This window comes from Vulpes lagopus, chromosome 8 (assembly GCF_018345385.1).
Source record: "Vulpes lagopus strain Blue_001 chromosome 8, ASM1834538v1, whole genome shotgun sequence".
NCBI classification, from domain to species: Eukaryota; Metazoa; Chordata; class Mammalia; order Carnivora; family Canidae; genus Vulpes; species Vulpes lagopus.
The window spans coordinates 86,002,687-86,030,492 of NC_054831.1; the positions used below are offsets into that span (position 1 = coordinate 86,002,687).

Genomic DNA, 27,806 nt, shown 5'->3' on the forward strand with positions numbered 1-27,806 from the left:
TTTTGGTTCCAAGATTTATTAACAGTGACACAACCTTTTTTGCTTCTCTTCGCACCAGCTCCCAACCCCAATCAACCACCCTACTCTAGGTCTTCAGTGTAGTTCCCAAGTGTAGGAGGTGGGGTAGGACAGACTTGGAAATCATTCAGCTCTCGGGCTTCCAAATCCTTTTTTTCTTTAATGCAGGAAAATCATTCTTTTCAAACCCCAAATCTCTCACTGAACACCTACATATCAAATATATAAAGCAGGAGTTGCCCTTGTTGAGGGAAATTATGTGGGGCTTACAGCTCTAAGAAACAGTTTGATGTTCACTGCTCTCCTTAATTCAGTGACTTCATGGTACATATAAATGAGTGGAGGTTCAATGAGGGGCCATAACCTGACCCTCTCTGGGCAGGAGAGTCCAGAGCCCTCAGTCCTGTGCTCTTTCCATAGCACCACACTGGATTTTAGAGTCTTTCCAGCCAGAACAGAGGCGGCTCCCAGCAGTGTCTGCCATGGTGAGAATTTGGGTCCTCGGGTTATCTACCCCTTCAGACTTCTCATCTTAGGGTCATGTGAGGGGCTGGCTGGAGGGCGAACTAGAAGGTTGGGTGGGGAAGCCAGGTGTCTGTGTCAGAAGGCCATTGGGGTTCGGAGATTGAGGGCTGGAGGGCTGGGAGGGGCTGCCCAGGCCTATGGTGGTTTCTCCTTTCCTCAGGATGAGGCTGCTAAGCTCCTGGAGCAGCTGTTCCTCCAGGGACCCATGTGCCTGGGGGCTGCTCTTTGAAGGGGGGCCTGGAGGAGGCTCAGGTGGCCTCTCCTCTGGGCCTGGGCCACATGCCTTGGGGAAAAGGGGTTTGTCAAAGGACCTCTGGCTGGTGAGGGGGGTCTCTGGGTTGGCTGTCTTTTCTCTCATCTTGGAGAAGGAAGTAGAGGTGTCCTTGGTCAGTTCAGGGAAGGCTCCCACTTCCTCATACACTGGCTCCTCATAGACAGGCTCCTCCAGTTCCTCTTGCTCCTCCACAGACCCCTGGGATGACTTCATGGGCTGGATGGGAATGGGGTAGCATGATGCAGGCACAAAGTTAGAGTTACTAGATTATTAATCACTAACATTTATTGAGCTCTTCCTCTGGGCCAGATGCTGTAAATACTTTTTGCATGTATGATACCAAAACAACTCTGTACAATGGGTTACAGTGCAGGTGAGTGAACTGAGGTACAGAGGGGTTAAGTAAGTTGCCCAAGATCACACAGTGAGTAAATGGAAGAACTAGGGCTTTAGCCCAAGTCTATCTGACTCCAAAATATATTCACTTAACCACTTTCCTTCTATTCCTCAGATCCTATGACTGCTTCCCCTGTTCTTTTTTGTTTGTTTGTTTGTTTGTTTTGTTTGTTTTGTTTTTTTATTTTTTTATTTTTTTGCTTCCCCTGTTCTTTATCACATCCTGCCATCCCTCATTTTCCTCATTCCTTCTGGTCCCTCACAATACTCTCTCTCTCTCTCATGCACATACGCATACACACAGATGGCCTGCATCAGAACAAATATAGAGGGCACACTGGTTCAGGCAGCACAGAGGAGCACAGGGCTGGTGGGCACAGCTGAGACGGGTACAGTACTCACAAAGAACATGGACAGGGTCCTCCGGTTGTGAAGTCGCCGCTGGGCACAGGTGGGATGGGGATGAGGGGAGGGAGAGACACAGAGACACAGTGAGGCCTGGCAACAGAAGGCAGGGGTGGGGGCTTGGGGGCACAAAGAAGGCAGAGGGGGGCATCAGGCTGGCAGGCACACCACTCCCTTCTGTGGGGTGGCAAGGACATGGGCAGGGATCAGGAAGGCGCTGGAGCAGGCTGAGGGTACCTCACCAGGGTCTGATTGGCAGAGAGGAGGGTGGCCCCACTGTCATCTCCTCTGATAGGCAGCAAAGGCATGGTGCCAAACTTCTGACGGGCGAGGTCAGAGGAGGAATGGCGTCGTAAGACCACTGGCTGCTGGTCATCGTGCTGGAGGGAGAGTAAGGAGTTGGCACAGTGACTGGGGGAAATATGGAGGGCTAGAGCTGGGACCTCAGACCTAGTCCCCAGCTTTCTCCTTTGCCTCACCTGGGCTTTGAGAATGCTGGTGGTCCAGTCCCACATCTCATCTTCGTCAGTGCATGACAGGCAGCTGGGGGTGATCAGAGGGGAATGAGCCAGAGAGGAGGGGTTATAGCTATAGGGATGGATGATGGAAAAAGCAGGGAGGTGGTGGGCAAGGTGCAGGGGTGGGCCAGAGAAGCCAGGCTGAGAGGTACTCACAGGTGCATCTTCTCCAGTATCAATGTGAAGCCCCACCTAGGAGGCAGAGGAGAACAGAGATGGGCGGGCAATAAGAAAAGACAGAGGGATGATGGCAGGAAGGCCCTAGAAATGTGGGCTGGGGAAGAAAACTCACGGTGTAGGAGGCTTTAACTTCTTTCGGATTCCCAGATAGACCTTGGAACCTTCCAAAGGCCACTCCCGTTCTGGTTTAGAGCTCTGAGAACAAGAAGGCCATCAGCGAGATCAAGAGGTGAGAGAAGGATCACAGTCAGGTCAAGAAGTCAGGGAAGCACTGGGGTTAACTGATAAGCACATGGGCTGTGGAGTAAGAGAGCTGATGCAGTCATAGCTGCTCCAAAGGGCCGCCAGCATCCCTCTCTGCTCCCGCCAGCACCTCACCTTCTTTTCCTTGAGTAGCAGCAAGCAGCGGCCACGCAGGAGAAAGAACCTCTCCTGGAAGCGGTTTCCCAATAAGCGGGGCGGCTCCTCCCGACACCGCAACAGACCCACCCTTGGGCTCTCACGCCGGATACCTGGGCACAAACAGTCACCTATTCTAGGTGGAGGGTCCTGGGGAAGAGACCTGGTTTGATGGGTGCTGGGCTGATAAGGAGGTTCACCTGTGAAGAGGCAGCCGGCCTGGGCCAAGGAGACTTTTCTCAAGAGCAAGGAAGCTGAGCAGGGCTCTGGAAGCTGGCACCATTGAAGCGCCTGCTCTAGGACCCTTTCCTTGGGGTGCAGTGGCCGCTCTAAGGAGTAAAGTGGGGACGGGTATCAACCAGAGTATCCAGACCCTGGAACCTCCAACTCCTTTCCCACCAGTGTCACATTTGTTTGTCCATCCCACAGCCCAGCTACAGTTATTTATTTCAGCACCAACTCTATGCCAGGCACTGTTGGCCCTGGGAATACAACGGTGAGCCTGAAACACACGGCCTACTTTCACAAAGCCCACAGCAAAGTGAGGGAGCAGATAGTACACAGGTAAGTAAACCAAAGAATTGCAGATAATTAAATACTTGAAAGAAACAATAAGAAGTTCAGAGAAAGTAGGAGGGCAGCTACTGGGATAGCATGATGACTGGGCAAGGTCTTTTAGAAGGGGGCATTTGAAGAGGAGACTGAAGCCTGGAGGAGATGGAAGAAAAAGCCATGCTAATCAGGGGAATAGGGACGCCTGGGTGGCTCAGTGGTTTAGAGCCTGCCTTTGGCCCAGGGTGTGATCCTGGGGTCCCGGGATCAAGTCCTGCATCACGCTCCCTGCATGGAGCCTGCTTCTCCCTCTGCCTGTTCTTCTGCCTCTCTCTGTGTGTCTCTCATGAATAAATAAATAAAATCCTTAAAAGAAAAAAAAATCAGGGAAGAAGATGTTCGACATGACACAATGTAGGAATAAAGGCCTGAAAAAAAAAAATAAAAAATTAAAAAAATAAAAAGGAATAAAGGCCTGTGTCAAGAAAGATGTGCGTGAAGAACAGCTAGCATGGCTCAAGCACAGAGAATGAATTATGTGAAATGTGGTCCAAGAAATAAACAAGGGCCAGACATTCGGGGTTTGTGGGCCATGATAAGGAATTTGAATTGTATTTCAAGTTCAGGGAGAAGCCTTTGGAAGGTAATGGCATGCTCTGACTTATGCCTGAAATGCACATTGACTGCTACAGGGAAAATGGATTGTCGGAGGTAAGAAGGGAGCACTGGCCAGCTGTTCCTTTAGTGGTTAATATTGGGTGCAGAGAGATAGTGGTGGCTTTAACCTGGCTGGTGGTGATGGAGATGGCTGGAAATGGAGAGAAGCAACAGATTCTAATAGAATCAAAAGGGCTAGCTGGTTGCATGAGCTGTGAAATTGAAGGAAAGGGAGGACTCTCAGGTCTCTGGTTTTGATAACTGAGTGAACAGAGGTGCCACTGAGTAAGGGAAAACTGGGAAATGGCTCAGGTTTTTTGTTAGGCGAAGGGTCTGGGAATTGATTTCATTCTTGCATGTATTAAATTAGAGATGCATAGGGCGGGATGCCTGGGTGGCTTAGTGATTGAGCACTTGCCTTTGGCCCAGGGCATGACCCTGGAGTCCCGGGATCGAGTCCCACATCAGGCTTCCTGCAAAGAGCCTGCTTCTCCCTTTGCCTATGTCTCTGCCTCTCTCTCTCATTCTGTGTGTGTGTGTGTGTGTGTGTGTGTGTGTGTCTCTCATGAATGAATAAATAAAATCTTAAAAAAAAAAAAAAAGAGAGAGAGAGATGCATAGGGCACCTGTGTGGCTCAGTCAGTTAAGTGTCCAACTCCTGATTTGGGCTCAGGGTCATGATCTCAGGGTCCTGGGATTGAGCCCCGCGTGAGGCTCCACACTGGGTGTGGAGCCTACTTAGGATTCTCTCTCTCTCCCCTCCCCACAATCAAAATAATAATAATAAATCAGAGATGCTTGTGAGACAGACATATAAGTGGAGGTGTGCGGTAGACAGTTGGACATGTGAGCGTGGAGCTCAGAGAAGAGGTCTGGGCCAGAGACCCAGCTTATTAATGGCATTTAAAGGCACTGGAATGGATGAGTCATCCAAGGAGAAATGTAGATAGAGAAAGGAAGAGGGTCCAGGGTCGAACTCTGGGTCCCTCCAATATTTGGAATCCAGGCAAAGGAGGAAGAAAAGCCTTCTTTGAGGAGGAAGGGATACCAAGGACTTGTGAGGTCCACAAAAGTCAGGAAAGAAGAGAGTACTGAGTAATGAGAGAGTGGTCAGCAGCAGAGAGTGTTCCCTCACGCACACAAGGACAGGGTGACTATATTTGGTAACACAGAAGGCATTGAGGACTTTGACCCCCCTCCCATCACATATGCATGTGCCCTTCCATGGTCTTGCTCACCAAGCTCTCCGTGCTCACGAATCTCAAACGTCACCCACAAGTCCATCCCAGCCTCTGTCCCCCGCATCTCCAAAACCTGGTTGGTCAGCTCCTCAGCAGTCAGTGTTGGAGACACCTGGGGTCAGGGCAAGAGCAGAGGACCTGTGCTGGTCAGTCCACTGATCCTTCCCCCTGCCATCCTTTCATCTCCCCTCTTGTCCCCTCAGGACTGACCTTTAGGGTGACACAGTTGTCTGGCAGCTGCTGTTCTATATAAACCTCCATGATGAGGTCTCCAGCCTGGGACAGCTGAGGTGAAGGGGTGAAGAAGTCAGGAGGACATGAGAAGATGCAAAATATCAAGATCAGAGGTCTCCTATGTTGCCTCATAAGCACGTCCCCCCCACACACAAAATCTCCTCCTACCCATCATTCCCAGTGTGGCTCAGGCCCTTAAAAGGGAGAACCCCAAGAGTGGTAGAACCACATCTTCAGGCTGCATAGGTGCTTCCCAAGGCAGTGCAGCATATCTTGGAAGAACAGGTTTAGAGTCAGACTCTCTGGGTTTCAACTCTGCCACTTGCTAACAGTATGACTTTGAATAAGTGACCCTCAAGGCCTCTGTTTCTTTATTTGAAAAAATGGGACCGTCTACCTCATGGAGTTGTATGAGGCTAAAGTAATATCATGGGTGCTTGGAAGATAATAAGTCCTTAGCTGTTTACTATCACATTTATTACTATCATTCTCTGTGCTTTGTCTAACCTAGCCAACTATTCCTTGGATCTCCTACACGCGGAACTGGAATATTCTGCCACCATTTTGTAATGAAGAATCCTTGTGGTGGAATAAGTAGAGCAAATCCTAAACCAAACCCCTTCCCCCAAAGCATTCCCCTCCTTGGGTTTCCCCTCTGCCTCAGGGAGCTGAGGGCCAATGTCCAGCAGCAGAAGGTCACCTTCCTATCCTGCTATCTCCTCCTGGCCCACTCAGGAGTTTAAGGTCAGGACAAGTTACCTGTACATCCTTCCAGGTGGTGATAAGACTGACTTCCAAGTCAATCTGAGCTACCTGGTCAGAGTCAATCTGTGGAAGAGCCAGAAAGGAGTGTGTGTATTGTAGGGCAGGTGGGGGGCAGGAGTGGGGTGCTAGGAACGAGGCAAACAGAGTTTGCAAGACCACAAGACCTGTATGAAAGCATTAGAGGCTAGAAGAGCTAAGAACCAATGAGGCATGGGCTTTTGGAGTGAGGTTATGGGATAGAGGGACCTAGGGCTATGGGAAATGATTCTTGATGCAGAGGGCCTTCAGCAGTCTGGGCTGGGAGCTTCTGTGGTGAGCAGGATCAAGAATCCAAGAAGAGGGACTATAGTCAGGCGTGGGGAGAGCTTACATCAAAGACGGAGACGTAGTCATCGATGAGTTCCTGTAGCACCCGCACCTCATGTTCTCCCCGCCCATCCGTCTGGAACACACTGGGTGCAAAGAGCAGGGCCAGGTTCCGCGTGCACATCTGGTTTAGAGAGGCACACTTCTGCACCCTGCAGAGGGGTGTGACACAGCTCATAAGGGATATGGCTTGTGCTCACCTATTAGTCGATGCATCCATTCATTCAGGAAATACTTATTGAGTCCCTACTATATGCTGAGGGGCCTCGGCTAAGCATTTGGGACACAGCTGTAAAACACAATACTGGCCTCAAGGAGCTCCCTGTCTAGCAGGGAGACAGATAAGGAATGGGTAATTATAAATATAGTAGGGGGCAGCAAACTTTTTATGTAAAGGGACAGATAGTAAATATTTTAGGCTTGTAGGCCCTACATTTATGGTAGCAATTTGTCAGTTCTACTGTTGTAATGTGACAAAAGCCATAGGCAATATATAAGTGAATGGGTGTGCTTTTACACTTCATGTACAAAACTTTATTTATTTTAAAGATTTATTTATTAGAGAGAGAGAGCGTGCATGCATGCAAGTGCACAGTGGGGAGAGGGAGAGGGAGGGAGAGAATCTTAAGCAGGTTCTACAACCAGTGAGGAGCCTGACACAAGGCTTGGTCTCACAACCCTGAGATCATGACCTGAGCCAAAATCAAGAGTCAAATTCTTAAACTGAGCCACCCAGGTGCCCCTGTACAAAACTATTTAAGAAAACAGGCAATGGGATGGATTTGGGCCATAGCTGGCCTATCCCTACAATATAGAGTAATCAGTACAACACAGCCAGGGGTCACTTTAGAATCATTTAAAGACCTGTCTTCCCATTAGACTGATCAAGGTAGATCTGCATCTTATTCTCTATGTCTCCTCCATCTAATCCTTTGCCTGGCATAGAATAATAAAACAAAATAACACTGATTATTCACCGTGTCTGAATGCTTACTACATACATGCCAGGTGCTGCAGTAAGAATTTTATAAGGACTATCTCATTTAACTCTCATCACCTAGGAGGCAGATACTATTCATTACACCATCTTCCTTTACAAATGAGGAAACTGAGGCTCAGAGAGTGCAAGTAACTTACCCAAAGTCACACACTAGAATGATAGAGCCAGAGTAAAGCTAGGTCTGCCTGACCCTAAAGTCCACACTCTGAACCTTTGTGCTAGGACAGCTACACTTAACAACTGTTTGCAGGATGAATGAGTAAATGTAAGGTGGCAAGGCAGGAGAGGGAGGTTGGACAGAGGCGATAAACGGTCAGTGAGGAGCCTGCAAGGGGTCTGGCCATACTGACCGATAAAGATGCCCAATGAGGGTAGCCAGTGTGCGGCGGTTGACCTGTGGCAGGCAGCCAATCACTTCTTTGTATTTCTCTAGGCGCTGATTCTTCTGGGGTAGCTCTAGGATGGAATGGGAAGGAGTGGAGAGGATCACGGAAGGAAGCATGGAGATATTTTTAGAGAAACAAACCCAGGATGGATGTCCCTCTGCCCCTTCCCACCTTGACCTAAGCTGAGCCCCTGAGTGATCCTGGGGTTTGGGGGAGCAGGAGGGGAGGACTGGGGAGGAGGGCTGCCAAATCCCACAAAGCAGCCTCAGGGATTCTGGGGGGTGAGGTGGAGTTCCTGGTTGTCCCTTCTCTCCTGTGGGAAATTCTTAGGAATCTTGGGAGTACCAGCAGCCTCCCTCCAGCGAGGCAACAACCGTGCAGAGGTCACAGGGTCATCAAGCTCTCGAAAGAAGCGTTTGAGTGTATCGGTGACATCTTCCACAAAGTGCTCTCCTGGCCGGAGCTTCACTGAGCGGGCATCCCGCCGGAACTCAGCCAGGAGCCGAAGGCTACGGGCACGGGCACCCCCTTTCCGGTATATGCCCTCCAGCTGGAGCCCTGAGAATAGCCAGCATCTCTGCTTACCACTGCCCAAAGACCCAACTACCCACCCAGTATCTCTGACTGCCCCCCCCCCCGCCAATGCTATATGGCTATTGGCGTAAGGGCGCCAGGGAGGAGGAAGTCTGCCTCCAGAGTCTTGATTCTTAAAACCCTGCCCCAGTCCTCCTCAGAAAGTCCTTCCCTAACCATGAAATTACACACAGCCTCCAACACTCTCTGTCTCCTCACTATTTTGAATTTGAAATATCACTCTCAAATGACATAACAGTTGATCCTTCACTATTCACAAATTCCATGCTGTGAATTCATCTACTGCTAAAATTTATTTGTAGCCCCCAAATCAATACTTGGTGCATTTTTCCAGTCATTTCTGTATAGGCACAGAATGGAGGAGAATTTGAGTTGCCTGCTGGACACATTCCCAGCGAGGCACTCATATGGTAAACAAGTGTAGTTTTCACAGTATATATAGAACCACATTTTTTGCATTCTTGTGCTTTTTGGGGGGTGGTTCCACTGTTTAAAATGGCCCCCAAGCAAAGTGCTGAAGTGCTGTCAAGTATTCCTCAGCTCAGGAAGGCTGTGTGTGCCTTATGGAGAGATTATGTGTGTCACATAAGCTTTGCCCCTGTGTGAGTTATACTGCTGCTGGCTGTGAGTTCAAAATTAACAGATCACAAATACGTGATCTTTAAATAGAAACACATTCAAAACAAGGTTACATGTTGATCACTTAATGAGAAGGTGACCAGAGGTTCCTAGGAACCTAACCTTGTATTTCCACTAGGGTAATGATTTAGGATTCATTAATTCAGTGTTTGCAGTAGCTTCATAGAACAAAACTGTGGATAACGAGAACTGACTGTATTTTTCTTATTACCCATCTTTCCCACTAGCCTCTGAGCTTCATAGAACCTTCCCTTTTCACTGCTAGATCTCCAGTGTCTGGCACATGGGAGCAACTTAGCAAGCAAGTATCTGCGGAATGAAGAGTGGCAGCACAGTAACTGTGGAGTGGGTATAAACACCCATACTCTTTCTCCAGGGCTTTCTCCTGGACTGCTGACTTCATTCTTCCTCTGAACTTGAGAGTGACTGAGAAGAGAATGGGATCTAGGGAGTGGGAGAACTCACTAAATGAAGCAACTACTACCAAGATGTGGAAAATGTCAGTAGCCACTGACTATCCACCATCCATGCTGTAAGCACAATTATTTGTAGCTGATAGCTGTCTCTCTCTCTCTCTCTCTCTCTCTCTCTCTTTTTGCCCTTTACTGCCTTCCTTGGTTTTCCATGAATTTTCCTTCTCAAGAGTCCAGCCTCCTAAAAGGGGGGTTCGCCAAGGAGCTAGATTCTACTTGAAAAAAGAAGAGGGCAAAGTGTCACAAAGAATTCTGGAAACCACTTGCACAGCTGATGCTTTGTGCCTGGAAAAACTCCCACACAGAATAATTCTGCTTAGACCTTCAAGGGTTTTGCTGCATAGCTTGGCTCTTGCCTTCTGGCTGCCCCCTCTTTGTTCTCTATGGCTTTCCATCTCAAGTCCTCTTTCAGCGCTGCTCTCCCTCCACACCCATGCCCCACCAACAGCTACCTTGGAACACTTACTACCTGCCAGGTGCTGTGCTAAATGCTTTACGTACGTTATCTTACTATCACAGCTATTCTAGAAACGAGGAATGTTAGTAGTCCCATCCTGCAGCCAGGGGAGCTGAGGCTCAGAAAGGTAAACAGCTTGCCAAGGGTGATATACAGCAGGTTGCCGTGTTAGGCTGTTAATCTCTGGTGGCAAAGCTCTTGTAGGCAGATCATATCCTCTGGCTGTGCCCATGTCCTGTATCCCCTACTGGCTCAGGATTGGCCAGTACCTACTCACCGTGCTGAGTGACAAAACTGATGCAGGCATCCACAATGATGGGGATGTCACCCCGGCTCATCTGCTGCTCCTGCAGCCCTGTGCCGCCCCCGCCAGCTGCCCCCTCAATGGCTGTGTTCCATGCTGAGAAATCCAGCCGGCCCTCCCCCTGCAGATACAGGGTCCTGAGACCCGAGAGGCCTGAGTCAGAGCCAGCTCCAGAGGGTCCTTTAAACTAGGAGGCCCAGGATCACAAGGACCAGATTTTCCAGAGCCACCAGCAGGGGGCAGCAACATTCAACCCAGATGGGGCCCCTGAACTAGACAGATGAATTTTTCTTTTCTTTCTTTTTTTCAGATATTTGTCTATTTATTTGAGAGAGAGAAAGAGGGAGTGCATGCACACGCCAGAGGAGGGGCCAGAGGGAGAGGGACAAGCAGACTCCCTGCTGAGCAGGGAGCCCAACACAGGGCTCAATCCCAGGACAGGACCCAAAGACCATGAAGTGAGCTGAAGTCAGATGCCCAACCAACTGAGCCACACCCAGGCACCAAGTAGACAGGTGAATTTGAGGAAATGGGCAGTGGTCTAGCAGACCAAGGTGGAGGGTAGGGGCTGGGCTCTCAAAAGAGGGACCCAGGATCAAGGATAGGGACAACATTTACCTTCCTGTCTCCACCAGGACCAAATGCTCCTTCTTGTCTGGGGTGTCAGCTGCTGATACCACACCTGGGAGGAGAATCATCAGACATTATCATTGTAATTGTCTTCATCAGAGTGACCAATACATCACTAAATATTTAAGGTATGTAGGTCCTAGAGTAGGAGCCTTACAAACAATGTTGCATTAAATCCTATAAGCTACATACTATTATCCTTATTTTACAGATGAAAGATTAATGCTCAGAGGTTAAGTTTCTGGTCCCTTTACTTTTATAAAATGGCAAAGCTTGGGGATCCCTGGGTGGCTCAGTGGTTGAGTGCCTGCCTTTGGCCCAGGGCATGATTCTGGAGTCTCGGGACTGAGTCCCACGTCGGGCTCCCTGCATGGAGCCTGCTTCTCTCTCTCTGCCTGTGTCTCTGCCTCTCTCTCTTTCTCCGTGTCTCTCATGAATAAATAAATAAAATCTTTAAAAAAATGGAAAAGCGGAGCTTGAACTCAGGTCTCTTGTTTCCAAATTCTGCCATATTATCCCACACTGTTCCTCTTTGAGGAAGAAGTGAGAGTACCCAGTCCCTTCTCCCAGTCTCCAACCAGCAAGTGGTTCCAAATAATAACAGTAACATTTGTAACATCTGACATTTATTAAACACTTGTAAGATACCTCCTGCCAGGCTCTGTGATAAGTGTTTTACATGCATTGTCTTATTTGAAACTTACAACTCTTTTATAAAGATTATAAAAATGAAGCAACTAAGGCACAGAAAGGTTAAGTAATTTATCCAAGGTCATATAGCTAGGAAGTGATAGAGATGGGGGTCTGTATCTGGGTAGTCTGACTCCAGAGCTTGTGCCTGAATCTGCTATGTTCTGCTGTTTCCCATAGGGACCTCAAATAGAGGAAGGTCCACTACTCCCCATTCCATGACCACCTTTCATCCCTATCCCCACCCCTGCTCACTGATTTCCTGTAGCCGCCGCAGATGCACCATGTCCTCAGGGGCTGGAGGGCCAGGGCCCGGTGCTGGACACAGGAAGAGGTGGTCACCACGAAGAAGTCCAAACCCTGACAGCCAGAGGCTGGGGGCCAGCGCTGAATGGGTGGGAGAGCGCAGCCACAGGCGGCCCAGCCGCAGCAGCCCAGGGCCCAACAGCTGGTGACAGCTCAACGGGGAAAACCACTGTGAGGCAAGAGGAAGACATGAGGAAAAGGAGTATGGGGAAAGAGACAAGACATGGGGGAGAGAAATAAGAGTGAGAAGGATAGGGCAAGACAGGAGGAGATAGCAAAAGAAAGAGAAAAATGAAAAGGAATCAGGAGAGAGCAAAAGAAAGACCCAAGGAGACAGGAGATGGGTGGAGAAGGACAGGAAAGAAATTCAGTTCAATTTCATTTGCTTCTGCCAACACAGAAAAGACCTCTGTGTGGCAGCCTTCTGCTCCTTGTGGGATGTTGGGGCAAGAAAGAAAGGGGAGCCCAAGTGCTGTAACTGAAGAGTCACAATGCCCTGGGAAATCCCACCACCCTGAGGGGCCAGGGAAGGCTTCAAGGAGAAACAAGTGTTTGAGGTGGTCCACAAAGGAGCACTTCCCCAACTACCTGTGGTGAAGGAACAGTGTTCTTTTCTTTTTTTGTTCAAAGTTCCAATCTCTTACTAACCAGTACTTTCAGAAAGAAGAAAGAAAGAAAGAAAGAAAGAAAGAAAGAAAGAAAGAAAGAAAGAAACTACTAGCAAAGTAAAATGAAAACGGAAACACAAAATATAAGCTCCCACTTTAAAAAATTATATTCTACACATAAAATAACCCTGTCACATTGCTATGAAAGAGTCTGAATGCTCACTCTCAAGTTCTGTTCTTATCCTGTCAGAGGCGGTAACAAAGAGTCCATAAACCAGTGTGGTGTAACAGGCTGCAGACCACACCTGGGGTGGTCCAGCCTTTAAGGATAAGCTACATTTTTAGAAAGTGTAGCTAACAATAAGAGGACACCGCAAGGTGGCTACGAGGGCCATGACAGAGCCCTGAAAGGATATGAAGACAATTTCTTGGTGAGAGTTCTACTCCTCTAACCAGAAGAGTGGGGTCAGAAGCCAGAGAGCAGTTGAGCATTTCCCACAGAGGAGTGTCACATGCTGCAGAGCCGACCAGGTGAAGCCAAGAGGCCCTGGGACTTTGGCAATGGGAAGTCACTAGCCATCCCCACAGCGAAGCGGCTCAGAAGTCTGGCAAAAGAGGGCAGCCACGAGGGGTTAAGGAGGAAGTGCAATCCTGCCAGGGCACACAAACTTCTGAGGGGTTATCAGGAGGGTGTCAGGGTGATGAGGTGAAAGTAGAGCAGGGCTGAGGGAAAAACTGGCTAAAGATGGGAATGATTGTTATCTTCATCACCATTACTATTTCAATACCCACGAATGGAGGGCCTGCTATGTGCCACGCAGCGCAGGCCTCACGTGTCACTTACTCCTCAACCCCAAAGAGTGTGTCTTCTACACCCACTCTATCTATATGGAAAAGCTCGTGAGGCTAAGAGTTGGAGGACTCAGATCCCAGCACGCTTGATTCTAGGGTGTGAACTTTTAACTCCTGGGAGAGGGTGCAGGATGCAGAGACCAGCTTGCCTGGGAATGGAGATGCTGAGCCACATAAACGCAGCCTTCACTCTGTACTGAGAGAACTTTGCGGAAAGGGAAGAGGAGTTAGAGGCACCCTTTCCTTGAGCAGAGGCCCTGTGCACTGACGTTTGGGCCATGAGCTTTGGAGACAGAGGTCTGTTTTTGATCCTGTCCTCTGCTACCTCACAGCTCTGTGACCTTGACCGAGTGACTTCATAACCTCTGTGACTCTACTTTCCTCTATGTGAAATATTTATAATCCTTTTCTCTGAAGGTTGCTGTGAAAGTTAAATGAGATTTTGAGTGGATAATGCCTAACACTGGTCCTTGCACAGCTGTTAACCTTAGCTGTGAGTGGAAGTGGTGGGAGTGACTGTAGGAATAAGAGAGGGCAAGATGGGAGCAGCTGGGGACAGGGAAACCACCAGCTGTCTGGGAGGGGCCTCAGCTGGCTCACCTTGCCCACAGCACTGGTCCAGGCCTCCAGACTGTCAGCTCCATCTGTGCCAAAATGCTGGATCCTCCCCCCGGTGAGGATGAGCTCAAAGGAAAAGGGGAACCTAGAGAGAAACAGAGGTCCAGGAGGAGAATGGGGACCAGCAGGGGGCTGGCAGGCTCAGGATCAGGAAGGGCAAAGGGGAGTACAGGGAGCACAGGTGCGGTTACCTGTCAAGGTCACCTGGGTCAGTGGGTGGGGGACTCACACCCAAACATACAACATCCTGGGGCTGGATGAGGCTGAGGGGTTCAGGACTGCTTTCCGACACAAACATTTCCAGAGCTGCTCTCAGCACACACCACAGTCTGGGGGGAGCTAAGGGAGAGGCTGATGGTCAGCAGGAAGAAAGTCCTCTGTCCCTACTGCCATAATTCCCATTTGCCAGATATTTATACTATCGATACCAAACCCTCCTGCCTTTATATGATCTGATGTAATCTTCACCCTTTGAGGTGGGAAACTGAGGCCCAGAGTTTAAGTAACTTGCCCAAGTCACATAAGCAGGAAGTAGCAGAGCTAGGATTTGGTCCAGGCAGTCTGACTTCACAGCATAGGCTCTCAATTATCACCCAATGCTGCCACCGGGCATAGTCCCTCTCCTACTCCCAGTACCCAGCCCACTCCAGGGCGTGGTCCTACATGCCCTTCCAAGACTCTGGTATACTCTTGCTCATCCCAGTTTCTGCCCCATCTCCGCCCACCTTCGCTCCTCTCTCACCATCCCGGCCCCTCCGAGGAGGAGGGGGTCCAGCTTTGTTGCTGATGGGACCACAGTACAGGAAGCTGCTGTAGGTGGCAGGTACCACCACCTCATTGTACACACCAGGGGAAGGGTCTGCAAGGCGAAGGAGAAGTGGTCAGTTCAGGGCAGGGCAGTGGGATGGCCTGAGCCTCCTGAGGGAAAGGGTCAAATTGAGGAAGACAGAGGGACCCAACTCCACTGGCAGCATGGCCAAGTTGAGCCCAGGGGGCTGGACCCCTCACCATCTCAATTAGAAAAGAGGGTGGCAGGAAGTGAAGCTCCAGCCCTTGCCCACTGCCTCTCCCCACCAATGAGTCAACCAGCCAGTCAGCCGGCGGCAGGGGCCTCTGAGCATCAGCTTTCCTGTAAGTCTGTCCTGACCACTGGAAGAAAACCTCTTTAGATGACCATTTCTATGATCAGATTTCCCACAGGGAGGTGAGACCTCACTTACGGGTTGACCTTGTCAGGGGTAGACCAGCAGTAACACCTCAAACATCCAGATCCACCCCAGGCAGTGGCCAACATTGGTCATTTCATGACATCAGGAAATAGACCCCAGAGGATCTAGAAGGTTGGGAAACTACCCAGACTAGGCTATTGTGATGGCCTGAGTATGGAAACAATCAAGGCACAGGTCAGGGCAGAGAATTCTTGGAGGGTGAGAAAGGGGACCCTTGTGAGAATTACCTGGGATTAGGAGACCAGGGAAGCTGCCATCCAAGGCTGAGGGGGACCAGGGCTCATCACCCTCAGTGGCCTCAACACAGAGGAGCTGGGTCATGTTCTTCAGCAGGTTGGGTCCTGCCACAGCTGCACACAGTGCCTATAGATAGAGAAGGGCCTCTGTCAGCCCTAAGACCCAACCTGAGAGCATGGGGACAGTCTTCCAGTCATCAAAAACAGCCCCCACAACCCCAAGTCTAGGTATTTCATCTTAGAGACTACCTTCCTCCCTATCAGCCCCAATCTGTCCCTCCTACCTGGAGAAGCCGGCTGTGATCTGGATACTGAGGGTGGGGCTTCCGGAAGAGACCCAGTCGGTACTTCCGGGAGATAAACTCTCCCCGGGGGCCAGGGCTTGTATCTGGATGCACCCCCTCACCTATGGGTAGTGCCCCTGCCCAGAAGCGGTTGGCACGATCATTTCCCAGGACAATGAACAACTGCAGGATGACAAGGGGCAGAGGCAAGAGGCAGGAACTCAAGAATCTCTGACATTCAGTCCCCAAGCTAGACCCAAGGGCTTTGTTGGATGCTTTCCTTTCCTCTTCCCCACCTTCTCCCTTTTCAGACTCCTCACCTGCACTATCTCATTACTCCAGACACTTGTGTCCAGCTTCAGGCTCTGTACCTTGGAGATCCCAGAACCCAGGGCCCGGTGCTGACCTGTTCAGGTATGAAGGATACGTGGCATAGAGACCAGAGCCCCCTGCCCTAGCCTCCCGCCCTCTCCCTGTTTCAGCTAAAGGCCCCAGCCCTCACCTGCACACTGCTTGCAGATGACCACCCCCAGGTTGACAGCAGCCCAGTCTGGGCGGGAGGCCCCGCAGTCCGCACAGTGCCGGTTTGCCCGATTGGACCAGATTTTCTCGGCCACCTCGTAGTCAGACAGGGTCTCAGTTACGGCTTCCTGCAGAGCGGCCGCCCAGCTCTGCCGAGCCCCCCCAGACTCGGCTGTGAAGCTGAGGGGTGGACAGCCATTCCGTGGGCATGGATATCCCCTTTGACCTGTCCCATCCCACTGGCCACTCCCACAGGAGCCACCACAGGCCACATCTGGGCCAGCCCAGACTCTTCTGAGACCTTGACCCTGCTCGCTGAACTCTCGTCAGTGCACACCCACTGATATCCTACCCAAGAGGCCCCCAGTCCTCTGCCCGCCCTGTGCCGCCTTCCAAAGTCTTTCCCCCAGCCCTGCCTCCTGCCAGTCTGGGCACCACCTGAAGCAGCGATGGGGTGTGAGCAGATCAAAGCTGCGACTCTTTGTTTCCCGGACACTGCAGCCTTGCAGTTCAATGAAGCAGATCCCGATGCCCAAAGAAAAGGCCTGGTGGGAACAGAGGGGGGCGGTGTGTGGGGTTGGAGCAGGCAGTGAGGTGCCAGCATGGGCTAGGCCAGACTCCTTGGCCCCAGCCTGGCCCTTCTCACCTGCTCACTCTTGTACAGTGCCAACTCTCCAGGGCTCAAAGCAGCAAAAACCTTGGCCTTGTGTCCACGAAGCTCCAGCATGCCTGTGCGGAGGGGTCGGGGTGGCTGAGGAGGCCGGGGGTGGCCCAGGAGGCGCTGCTCCCTCAGGCAGGATTGAAGCGTGGAGCACCATGTGTCCCGCTGGGCTGGTGGGGGACAGAGAAGCAGGTTAGCCTGTGGGCTGTGTGCTCATGTGGCCTTCGCTGCCACCCTGACATAACAAGCTCTGATTCTCACCCTCGCTCTCTGTGCGAAATACAAACACCCTCTGGCCAGTGATGACCTGGAATTTGTTGTCCTTGCTGCTGCGGGTCATCTCAATGGCTGTCAGAGGGATCACACCCTTGGGGAAGGGATCCTGTAGAGAAAAGAGAGCCCATGGATGCATAGGGACAGAAACTCAGCCATGCGTGCTGACCTGGGAGCCAACACCAACTTTTAATGAGATCAGAACTCATTTCACAAGCAGTGGGGTACAGCTGCTAACCTAGCTACTTTAGATGCTCACATCAGCCATGTGGTAACCCCCTACCACGGGCTTCCTGTCTACCATCCTGAGCCTTTCTGAGCCCTCCCTTTCCCTCTCTTTCGCCAGGCCCAACACAGCATCTCTCAGACCCTCACCTTATCACTGCCAAAGTACATCAGACTCCTCCCATTGAACTGCACAAACCGCCTCTGGAAAACGTAGTTTCTGGGGATGGGAAGGGTCAGGATGAGTGAGTGGTAGGGGCTGTATCTGGGGGGCACCTAGGGTCTGGGAGCTCACCACCACCACCACCCAACACCACCCCCCTTCCCCTTCTCCTCCCCCTCCTCCTCCCTCCCCTCCCCCCTTTTCCCTCCCTAGCAGCCCCACCCCTGAGGGGAGAGCTTGTCTAGCCAGCCACTGAGAAGGGGCGTGGGGCGGTCTGCTGTGGAGGAGAAGCTGGCATAGGGTGAAATGAGGTCATCATTGGTCTCCACGTCGAGGGTGGGCAGTGAGAGGGTGGAATCCCCAGGCAGCTCGAGGCTGGCATAGCCAGCGTCCTCCCGCACTTCCAGATCCTGCCTGCTGAGCCTTATATGGGGCAAGACAGAGGAATACACATTAGACCCAGTTTCCTGGACATTTCCATCAGCAGCATTTCACAGAATGCCTGACAGGTACTGGATCACTTTTCAACAGGGAAATAGGGAAGTTGGGAACCCAAAGATTAGCATAGAGTTTCTTCCCTGAGCACACTTAGATTTTTTATTGGAGCAATTTCAGTCCCTCTCCTCTGCCACTAGTGTTACTATGTTAGAAAAGTTGGAGAAAGGCTGTACAGCTGGCTCTCTGGTCTTTTCTCCAAAAAGGGCTTGACCTTCTGTCCCTGGACCAAGTTGCCCTCAGTTCTCACCAGGGTGCTATGAACTGCCTAACAGCTTCTACTCGGGCCTTCACTCTTGACATGTTAAAAATGAAAATGAGATCATTTCACTCCTCCCCCACATGAAATTCTGCAATAAAACTTCCCATTTGCAGTTAGGATAAACCCAAATTCCTTACCATGGGCTGCAAAACCTTGTAGAATGAGACCTACAGCCAGTCCCCTGACCTCTTCTATCCCCCTTGCCTTCGCTTCCTGCATTCAGCCACATTCTCTTCTTCCTTTCAGAGTCTTTGCACATGCTGCTTGCTCCCTCTACCTAGAACATGTTTCCCCAGTCTGCCTTTTCTCATCCTTTAGGTCTTTGCTTATGCCAGAAAGTCCTCTATTATTCTTTGTCACTTTCCAGTAGTCCTTCACCTCAGTAGCACAGAATCACTTGTAAACCTTAAAATGTTTGGTCTGTGGGCCGCATACTAGACACTTGAGTTTGATCTTCTGGGAATGAAGCCCAAGCATCTCTAGTTCTAAAAGTTCCCCAGGCTATAGTGCTGCTAAGATTAAGAACCATCACTCTACCTTCTTTGTTTGCTACTTCACTGAAAAACTGAAACAATAAGACAAGAACCCCACAGACTCACAGTGCCTCATCTACAAAGTTTCACACATACTTTGCATTCCTTCTGCTACCATAATAAACATCCCCATCTGAAACCAGTCCCTCCTCTGGATACTCTCCTCTCACCTACACAAGGACATTGCTCCAGACTTTCTCCACCTTCTCTCCCCTACAGCAGCTAATTTTCCCTCTCTCCCAGATCACTGTGATCCACCTGTCAACATATGTAACACTCCATTCTACAAAAGCCATTTCTTGACTCCATCCTACAAAAACCATTTCTTAACTCCATTTCCACTAACAACAACCACTCAACTCCCTGCTCTTCTTTGCAGAAAAACTCAAAAAAATGTTGTCTATACATTCCAACTCCTTTCTGTTATCTCCTGAGACCGTTCTGATCCAACTTTCACCTCTACCCTTTGTCAAGGTCTTCAGTGACCTTCATGTTGCCAATTCCAGAAGCCAAGGTTTTTGTTTTTTTTTTTTAAGATTTTTTAAATTTATTTGAGAGAGTGAGTGCACACATGAGTAGTGGTAGGGAGGGGGAAGAGGGAGAGGAAGGAGCAGGCTCCCCACTGAGCAGGAAGTGGGGCTCCATCCCAGGACCCTGAGATCATGACCTGAGCCTGAGGCAGACAGGCAGACACTTAATGGATTGAGCCACCCAGGCGCCCCACCAGAGGCCAATTCTCAGTCTTCATTTTCCTTGACCTCTGAGCAGCATTTGACACCACTGACCTCCCCCTCCTCCCTTCTTTACTTGGCTCCTGTGACATCACATTTTCCTGGTTTTCCTTCTTCTTCATTAGCCATTCCTTTTCAGTCTGTTTTGCTGGTTCTTCTTCTCCCAAACCTCTTCATACTAGAGTATGCCAGGACTCTGATCTTGGTTCTCTGCTCTATCGATATGCATTTCCAGCTACATATACCCACCTAGATACTGACAACCCACAAATCTGGATCTCCAGGATGCCTGGGTGGCTCAGATGGTTAAGCATCTGCCTTCAGCTCAGGTCATGATCTCAGGGTCCTGGGATCGAGTCCTGCATGGGTCACCCCGCTCACTGAGGAGTCTGCTTCTCCCTCTCCCTTTCCCTTCCACTTGTGCTCTCTCTCTCTAATGAATAAATAAATCTTAAAAAAATTTTTTTAGGGAATCTCTGGGTGGTTCAGTGGTTTAGCGCCACCTTTGGCCCAGGGTGTGATCCTGGAGATCCAGGATCGAATCCCACATCAGGCTCCCTGCATGGAGCCTGCTTCTCCTTCTGCCTGTGTCTCTGCCTCTCTGTGTGTGTGTGTCTCTCATGAATAAATAAACAAAATCTTAAAAAAAAAAAAAACCGTTCTTATTAAAAAAAAATTTTTTTAGATCTCCAATTCAGACATCTCTTCCAAATTCCAAACTTGTAAATCCAGTGGTCTATTTGTCATCTCTTCTCAGGCTTATAATATATACCCCAAATTCCACACGTCCAAAATGGAACTCCTGATTCCCCACCACCCCTGGCTTTCTTCCCCATCTCAGACCGAGCAACTCCAGGAACTTTCAGTTGCTCAAATGGTGCTATCCAACAGAACTCAATGTGAGAACCACACATATGATTTTCCATTTTTCAGTAGGCACATTAAAAAATAAAAAGAAACAAGTGAAACTAATTATCATAATACATTTTATTTACTCCAACATACCTTAAATATTAACATTTTATTATGCCATCTGTGTAAAAAGTAAGATAATTTATGTCTACTTCTATTATACACATCCAGTATTGCTTTTTTCACACTGAGTCTCTGAGATTTGGTAGTTTTACAGTTACAGCACACCTTACTCCAGACTAGCCACATTTCATGTGTTCAGTAATCATATGTGGCTAGTACTGCCACCCTGGACAGTGTAGGCTCAGCCTGAAATCCCTGAAGTCATTCTTGACTGCTCTTTTCTCTCACACCCCAATTTCCTAGGAGAGTTTGCCTTCAATATATAACCAAAATCCAACCTATTCTTACCATCTCCACTACTGGGATGCCTGCCTGAGATGTCTCACCTAGATTACTGCAACAACCTCTTAACTGGTCTCTCTGCTTCTTCTTTTGCCCTCTATAGACCATTCCCAACACAGTGACCAGAGGGATTCTTAAAATGTAAGTCAAAACGCTTCCAAAGGCTTCCCATCTCACTTAGAGTCAAAGTGAAAGTCCCTACACGGTCCTTCCTGATCTGGCCTCTTTACCTCTCTGACATTATTTCCTCCCACTTTTCCTGCCCTAGCCACTCTGTCCCAGTCACACTGGCCTTGTCACCACTCCTGGGTCTACCTGGAAGCCTCTATTCTGGCCACTCCCCCTGCCTGGGACACTTTTCTCTAAAATACTGTCATGACTAATTCACCCGCTTCACTTTGCTCAAGTGTCATCTTCTTAACACTCTGGCAACTCTTAATGAAGAATTGCAGTCCCCTTCCCCCTCAATCCTACCCAGCCTTCTTACCCTGCTCCATTTTTTTCCATGGTACTTACCACCTTTTAACATACCCTGTAACTTACTTATTATATCTATTGTTATTTGACTATCTCCCCATAGAGGGAGGGATTTCTGGTCTATCCCAAATACCTACAACAATATTGGGCAGGCAGTAAGGGCTCAGTAAAGACTTTAAATGAAAGCATGAAAAGCACATCTCGCTGTTTTAAATCATATAACAATTTGTTTGTCTACTTGTTTAATTTCCCATCTGCCCCACTGAGTCACAAGCTACCTGAGGAGGGGACTGGGTCTGTCGTAATCCTCCTGTATCTTGAGTACCTGGCTGTCACACGTGGACACTCAATGCACACTTAATAAATAACTGGATACATGGCCACCACCGACTGCTCTTCAAGCTTCCCTCTTCCTGCCATCACTACTCTACTGACTACTCACCTGTGTTCAGCCCTGTCCTGAGAAACACCTCTGCCTTCTCTTCTCTCGAGTGGCCCTGGGACCCCCGCAGGCTGGACACCATAGTACAGGCAACCAGGGTCCATGATGTGCACTGGCAGGAAAGGGGGAGACAGGGAAGAGGAGTTCAGGTGGGAATGTCTGGGATCCTGGAGGGCCCTGTCCCTCTCCTCAAAACCCACAATAACCCACCTACCTGTGCCTGTTGTGGGCCTGAGGGCAGGGGTGGGGGCAGCTGCCTGGGAACTGTCTGGGGCCCTAAGAGAAAAAGTCTAGTGATCATTAAGGGAGAGAGGAGAAAGAACTAGCCCTCATGTCCTGCTCCTCCCTGCTGCCCCCACCCAGCACTGGATCCCAAGGGAGCAACCCCACTCACGTGTTCTGAGTCATCTGTACCCCGCCTCTTAAGTCCAGACCAAAGTAGATGGCATTAGGCATCATCTCCATAGTATTCAAGGCTGCAGTCTGCTCAGAGGAGGAGGTGGAGAGAGGAGGAGACTTCGGGCTGGACTCTGGGCTCCTGGACACTTCTGGCCTCCAGAGGGCTGGGCTCACTCCAGACCATTGGGTGGTGGTAGGGCCACTGAGCCCACCAAATACTGTCCTGGGTTTAGGCACAGGCTTGGGGGGCTGGGCTTGGGGAGCTAGGCTGGGGGATGGCTCCATGGCACTGTCTGACTGGGGATCCAGGGAGCCCTCTGTAGCACCTGCCTGCAGCAGGCGCAGAATGCGTTTCCGGTGACCTGTGGCGCTGATGCCCAACTGCCTCAGCTCCTCGTGGCCCAGGCCTCGGGCTGCACCTGCCGTAGCCAGGCCATGCTGCCGGAACGAGTCTGCATACTGCTCCAGGTGCACCGTGGCCAGCCACACAGCGATGTCCAGGTCCTGAGGGGCAGCCATGGGGGCTCAGGCCATTGCTGGGGGGAGCGGCAGGGTGAAGGGAGGGCTCAGGCTGAGATTCCCCCTCCCTGTCCCAAAGTCTGAGGCCTAGACAGGGGGTAGGTACCAGACTCCAGTCTTCCTCGAAAGAAAAATGACCAGTGGCCAGCAATCTGGAGGAAGAGCCGTCCCAGAATATCAGAAAGGGCTTTCTTATTATAAGAGGATCCCTTCCTTTGCAGTTGAGGACACTGAGGCCCAGAGAAGAGAAGAGGCTTGCCCCAGGCTCACAATGAGTTGGTAAAAGTGTTGGCCCCCAAACGCCTGCCCACTCTGGGTCTGGATCAAAGCTCTGCCTCTGCTTTACTGTACACTCAACCAAGTAAGCCCAGGACAAGATGACAGAGTCTGCAGGGGCAGAATGGAATGGGATGGTAGGGAGGAAGGCCCCCATGATGTAGCCTGATTCTGCTGTAGCATAAGGTGGGGACAGGGTCAGCTGTAGCATGGGAGGAGGGAGGAGTTGCAGATCCCACTCCCCCTGGTTTCCAGAGCTGAGGTCCAGGCTCCACCATCCTAATCCTGGTCATTCCCAGTTCCTCCTCCCCTTCCACCTATTGTCTCTGGTCAGACTTCCTTCCTGTCCCTCCGGTCCTGGCCACCCCCACATCCTGTCTGCCTTGGTCAGGCTGGCCAGAGAGTCCTAACTCTTCTCAGCAAGTAGGGTCCTGGCCCTGGGAAGAGGCCACTTGGGGAGTGGGGATAGGGGTGGAGAATTGGGCCAGAGAGATGACAGACCAGGGGCCAGGGGTACTCCAGGGTCTTCCCTCTCCACCAACCTGCAGCATGTTCGCACACGTGTATGCACACTTGAGCACACTCCCTGCAGGGACCAGAAGTGTGAAATAACATCCCCCTATCTCTGCCTTCTCCACATCTTCCTCTTCTGAGCCTTCCCTTTCCCTGCCCATGCCCTTGGGCTCAGGTCTCTGAGGCTCTGTCCCATTCTGCCAAGCTGACCCTGATCCTGGCCTATTCTCTGAGCCTGTCTCAGATTCTTTCTCCCTGGAGTTTTCTCTCTGCTGTCCCTGTCTCTACTGCACTCCATCTATCTCTACTAAATCCATTGTTGTTCCTCTCCTTCTTTTGCTCTCTATCACTAAGTCTCTCCTTGCCTCAATCTCCACTTTTAATTAGATCTTTAGTTGTATCTAACTCCAGATTTCTGTCTCTCTGCCTCTGCCTGTTAGGCTCTCTCTCTTTTTCTCTCTGTGGGGTCCTGACCAGGACTGCCTTTCGCCCCAGCATCAGTTCTGGCCTCTCGGCCTCTCCACAGCTGGGCCCCAACCCCAACCTTGTTAGGGCCTGACTCAGAGCCCAGTTTCCCAGTGACTCAGACCCAGCCGAGGGCACGGGACTGAGAGCCCGGAGGTGCGCTGGGCAGAAGTGCGGGGGGGGGGGGGGGGGGGCGGGCGCGCGGGTCAGTGCGGGCTGCGACAGGGGAGGGGGCAAGGAGGAAGGGGGCAGAGGCCGGGCCACCGGAGGGAGGGGCGGGTCGCGGCGGGGAGGGGGCAGGGGACGCGGAGAGAGCCCTCGAGGAGGGGACGGGAGGAGGAGTCTGGGAGGCAGGGGCCCGTGGGCGCGGGGGTCCTCACCTCACTACGCGGCCGCCGTCCGCTCCCGCTGCCGGTCGCGCCGTCCGAGGCTCGGGTAGCGCCGCGCCGGCCCCGCCTCCCCCCGGCCGTCCCGCCCGCCCCGCCCCGCCCCGCCGGCCGGTCCCCGCGGCGGGCCCCCGGCCACTCCTTGTGCAAGCGCCGGCCTTCAAAAGGTTCGGGCTCCTTACCCAACCGCTGCGCTTATCTCGGGGCCTGGCCGGCTCTGCCCTCCTAGAGGCCGAGTAAGGGACCGGAACAGGGCTGGAGGCCAAGACAGCTGAGACAGCGGGACAGGGGCAGAGACCAGAATGGAGATGGGACCGGGGTAGAGCCAGAGCGGAAAGGAGAGCGCCGCGAGGGGACGGCCCTGCATCCCCGCCGCTGTTCCCTCCGCGTGGTGCCAGGGGAGAGAACGCGGTCGGCCCCAAGCGCCGGCTCCCACGCCCAGCACGGCGGCCGGACCCTGGCACCCAGCCAGCCTCCAGGAGGCGCGGAGAGCCGTCGCCTTCCCGGCCGGAGCCTTCGGCGGTGGCCCAGCGACCTGCGGGGGGGAACAGGGCGGACGCCCGCACAGGAGCCCCCAGCGCTTCTCCCTCCCCGGGGCCACCCCAGGGGCCACACCTAGGTTTCCTCTCAGAGGTGAAGGTGGGCAAGGCAACATTCCTCCTCCCAAACCAGGGCTCGGGGCTGCCTTCTTGAGGACAAGCCTGGTGCCCTGCAAGCACAGTGAGCCAGCAAGCAGTCTTTTCTTCGTCGGAGAAACCCCTTCTTCTCATCCTCCTACTGTAATTTCTTTTTTTTTGGAGGGGGGGGGGGAGTTACCTGAGGAGAAACGGCTCCTCTGCTCTTCCCCAATCTTGCCTGGAGCCCCAGCCTTGGAGCTTGTCCCCCAGAGCCCGAGGCACTTCCCCCTCTGACCTGCACTGGCTCAGCTACGTGTGGTGGGAGGGGGGAGGGGGGACACCACTGTCTGGCTGTGTTTTCCTGTTTGTATGAGAGGAAGTTGGCTGTGAGTCAGCAAACACAAGCACAGTCAGTAGCTAGTGGAAGACCCCTGCCTCAGCAGAAGGTGAGGGGTGTGTGGAGAAGTGGTCCTCACCTCTCCCAACTGCCCCAGCTTGGAGAGTATCTGCCATCTTCAGCTTCCTGGAGCTCTTCTCTCTGAGAAAGAGAGGGATAATAATAATAATTAATCATTAATATGGCCATCCTAATGACTACCACTTACAGAGAGCTGACTCTGTCCCAGGCCCTGTGCAAATATTGCTTTGCAAGTTTCCATTAATCCTCAAAATAGCTCTTAAGATAGGGAATTTTAACACCTCCATTTTACAGATTAGGAGACATTTTTCTGAATGGACACCTGCAGGGCCAGGAGGATGATCTGCACAGACCTCCTACTTAATAAAGACTGGAAATGGACCTCAGCTGCTTCTCCCTGAAATCCATGAGCTCCTAGTTTAAGGCCACCATCCCACAGGGCCGCTCGCAGCCAGTGACCAAGCTCAGCAGAGATCCTAAGGTAGTCCCATTCCTGGGAAATAAGGGGACTCCTCTGACAGCTGACCTTGACTTGAGATTCCCCCCTCCCCCTCCCACCCCGTACCCTTGATGAACTTTCATTCTACTGCATAGTGGTCTAGGATGCTTCCTCCCGACCTTCCTTCACTCTCTCCTTCATCCCTCTCTGGCTCCCTTCCTCTCCCACATTTCCTAGTCACCCAGCAAGAGAAGGAAATCCAGTGAATTACTATAGGGCACAGGGAGTTTGGAGGGGTGGGGTTAGTTACTGGGTGGGGTTGGGAGGGCCAGATACAGGAGTTCTGAACACTTTTTGTGTCAAATTCCCCTTTGACAATCTGGTAAAACTATGTACTCAGTCTCAGAATAATGTTTTAAAATGCCTAAGATGAAATACGTAGGATTACAAAGGAAACCAATTATATAGTAATACAGTTGTAAAACTATTTTAATGTGATACAGTAATATATGGGCTTCTTTATTAATGCTTTAGATAAGATCTAGCAGTAGGTTGATACCTTACATAATTTTGAAGCTGGGAGGAGCATAAATGATATCTCAGAACATCTGCAATACTGTAATGCCATACAAAAATATATGGTTTTTATTGGTGAGAAACCCATAGTTATAGTTAATAGGAGTGGTCTGTGGCTACTGTCATAATTGAAGGAAATGCTAAATTCCAGCTAGAGATTAGTGAAATAATAGAATATTTTTTCCCATCCAAGTTTAGAGAATCCACATTGAGGACACCTGAGTGAGAGGCCCAGGGTAGAGATGCAGAAAGGGAGACCCAGCTCCCTCCCAAGACTCCGTGTTCCTTGTCTGGCTCAGCAATTTGGTGGTGGGTGAAGATTCTGGTCCCTGGGTTGTACCTTCCTTCTCTCTTTTTTCTCTGGCTCTCTCTAACATGCACCTCCCATATCTATTTTGCTGTTTCCCTTATTTCTGTCTCTTTTCTTTGTCTTTCTGTCTTCCTTTGAATACATTTCAATCTTTCTTCACTATGAATCTCCTTGTGGTTTTTCTCTGTGTGTCTATCTCCCTGCCTCATCTCTCTTTGTACCTCTGTCTATGTCCATGCCTCTCTCTTTGTTTCCATAATCCATCACTGAGGGGACAGGGAAGATTCAAAGGATTCCTATAGCCTGAGCCCAGTGACGCCAATTCTAGGGTCCTTGAGAGCTAGAAGAGGGAGTATCTCTGAGCCTGCAGTTCTGGATTGGCAGGCATGGGTCTTCCTTCCCCCTCTCCCTCTTTAATTCTCAACCTTCTTTTTTCTTTTCTTTTCTTTTTTTTAAATATTTTATTTATTTATTCATGAGAGACACAGAGGCAGAGACATAGGCAGAGGGAGAAGCAGGCTCCTGCAGGGAGCCCAATGTAGGACTCAATCCCAGGATGCCAGGATCACGCCCTGAGCTGAAGGCAGATGCTCAACCACTCAGCCACCCAGGCATCCCAATTCTCAACTTTTTTAAGGGCAGAAACAGGTCAATACAGAGATGAGTGAGAATGAAGGCAGTGAATGGAAACATTCCAGACTCTGGAAGATAAAGACTCTGTGACCCTGAACATTGTATCTTTCTCCAAACCCTCAGGAATCCTGGTGAAGAGGCTAGGCTGTCTTCTGCCCTCCTCCATACCTGAGCAGAGAAGGGGAGAATACTAACCAGGTCTGGTGTGGAGGCACAGGGACTCAGAGGTTAAGCCTGCGGCAGATGTCTGCCCTGGCCCCTGGTGGGTGGGCAGAAGGGAGCGAACCCTCATTGGCTCAAGAAAAGGGAGCACAGAGT

The 27,806-nt window shown here is 50.9% G+C and overlaps 1 protein-coding gene across 5 annotated transcripts; it reads right to left on the bottom strand.

Moving 5' to 3' along the window:
- ARAP3 (ArfGAP with RhoGAP domain, ankyrin repeat and PH domain 3) lies at positions 1–26,134 on the bottom strand. Of its 5 annotated transcripts, XM_041766828.1 has the most exons (35): positions 26,096–26,134; positions 25,589–25,650; positions 24,678–24,766; positions 22,332–22,840; positions 22,152–22,213; positions 21,938–22,049; positions 17,903–18,103; positions 17,668–17,737; positions 17,281–17,401; positions 17,005–17,189; positions 16,797–16,903; positions 16,339–16,538; positions 16,157–16,242; positions 15,837–16,019; positions 15,544–15,679; positions 14,830–14,946; positions 14,279–14,426; positions 14,070–14,172; positions 11,959–12,178; positions 11,002–11,065; positions 10,357–10,520; positions 8,262–8,474; positions 7,881–7,986; positions 6,535–6,682; positions 6,159–6,227; positions 5,376–5,450; positions 5,163–5,277; positions 2,916–3,044; positions 2,695–2,828; positions 2,429–2,511; positions 2,293–2,328; positions 2,098–2,161; positions 1,861–1,998; positions 1,616–1,654; positions 1–1,033 (listed from the first exon to the last, which is right to left on the bottom strand). In XM_041766828.1, the coding sequence occupies exons 1-35, from the start codon at positions 26,110–26,112 to the stop codon at positions 557–559; spliced, it is 4,782 nt and encodes a 1,593-aa protein (XP_041622762.1). In that variant the 5' UTR covers positions 26,113–26,134; the 3' UTR covers positions 1–556. The 5 variants fall into 5 exon arrangements, with proteins under 5 accessions (XP_041622762.1, XP_041622761.1, XP_041622760.1 ...); XM_041766827.1 differs by lacking the exons at positions 25,589–25,650; positions 26,096–26,134 and having other exon boundaries at positions 22,332–22,420; positions 22,667–22,840; positions 24,678–25,303; XM_041766826.1 differs by lacking the exons at positions 25,589–25,650; positions 26,096–26,134 and having other exon boundaries at positions 24,678–25,303.
- Positions 26,135–27,806: the final 1,672 nt, after the last annotated feature.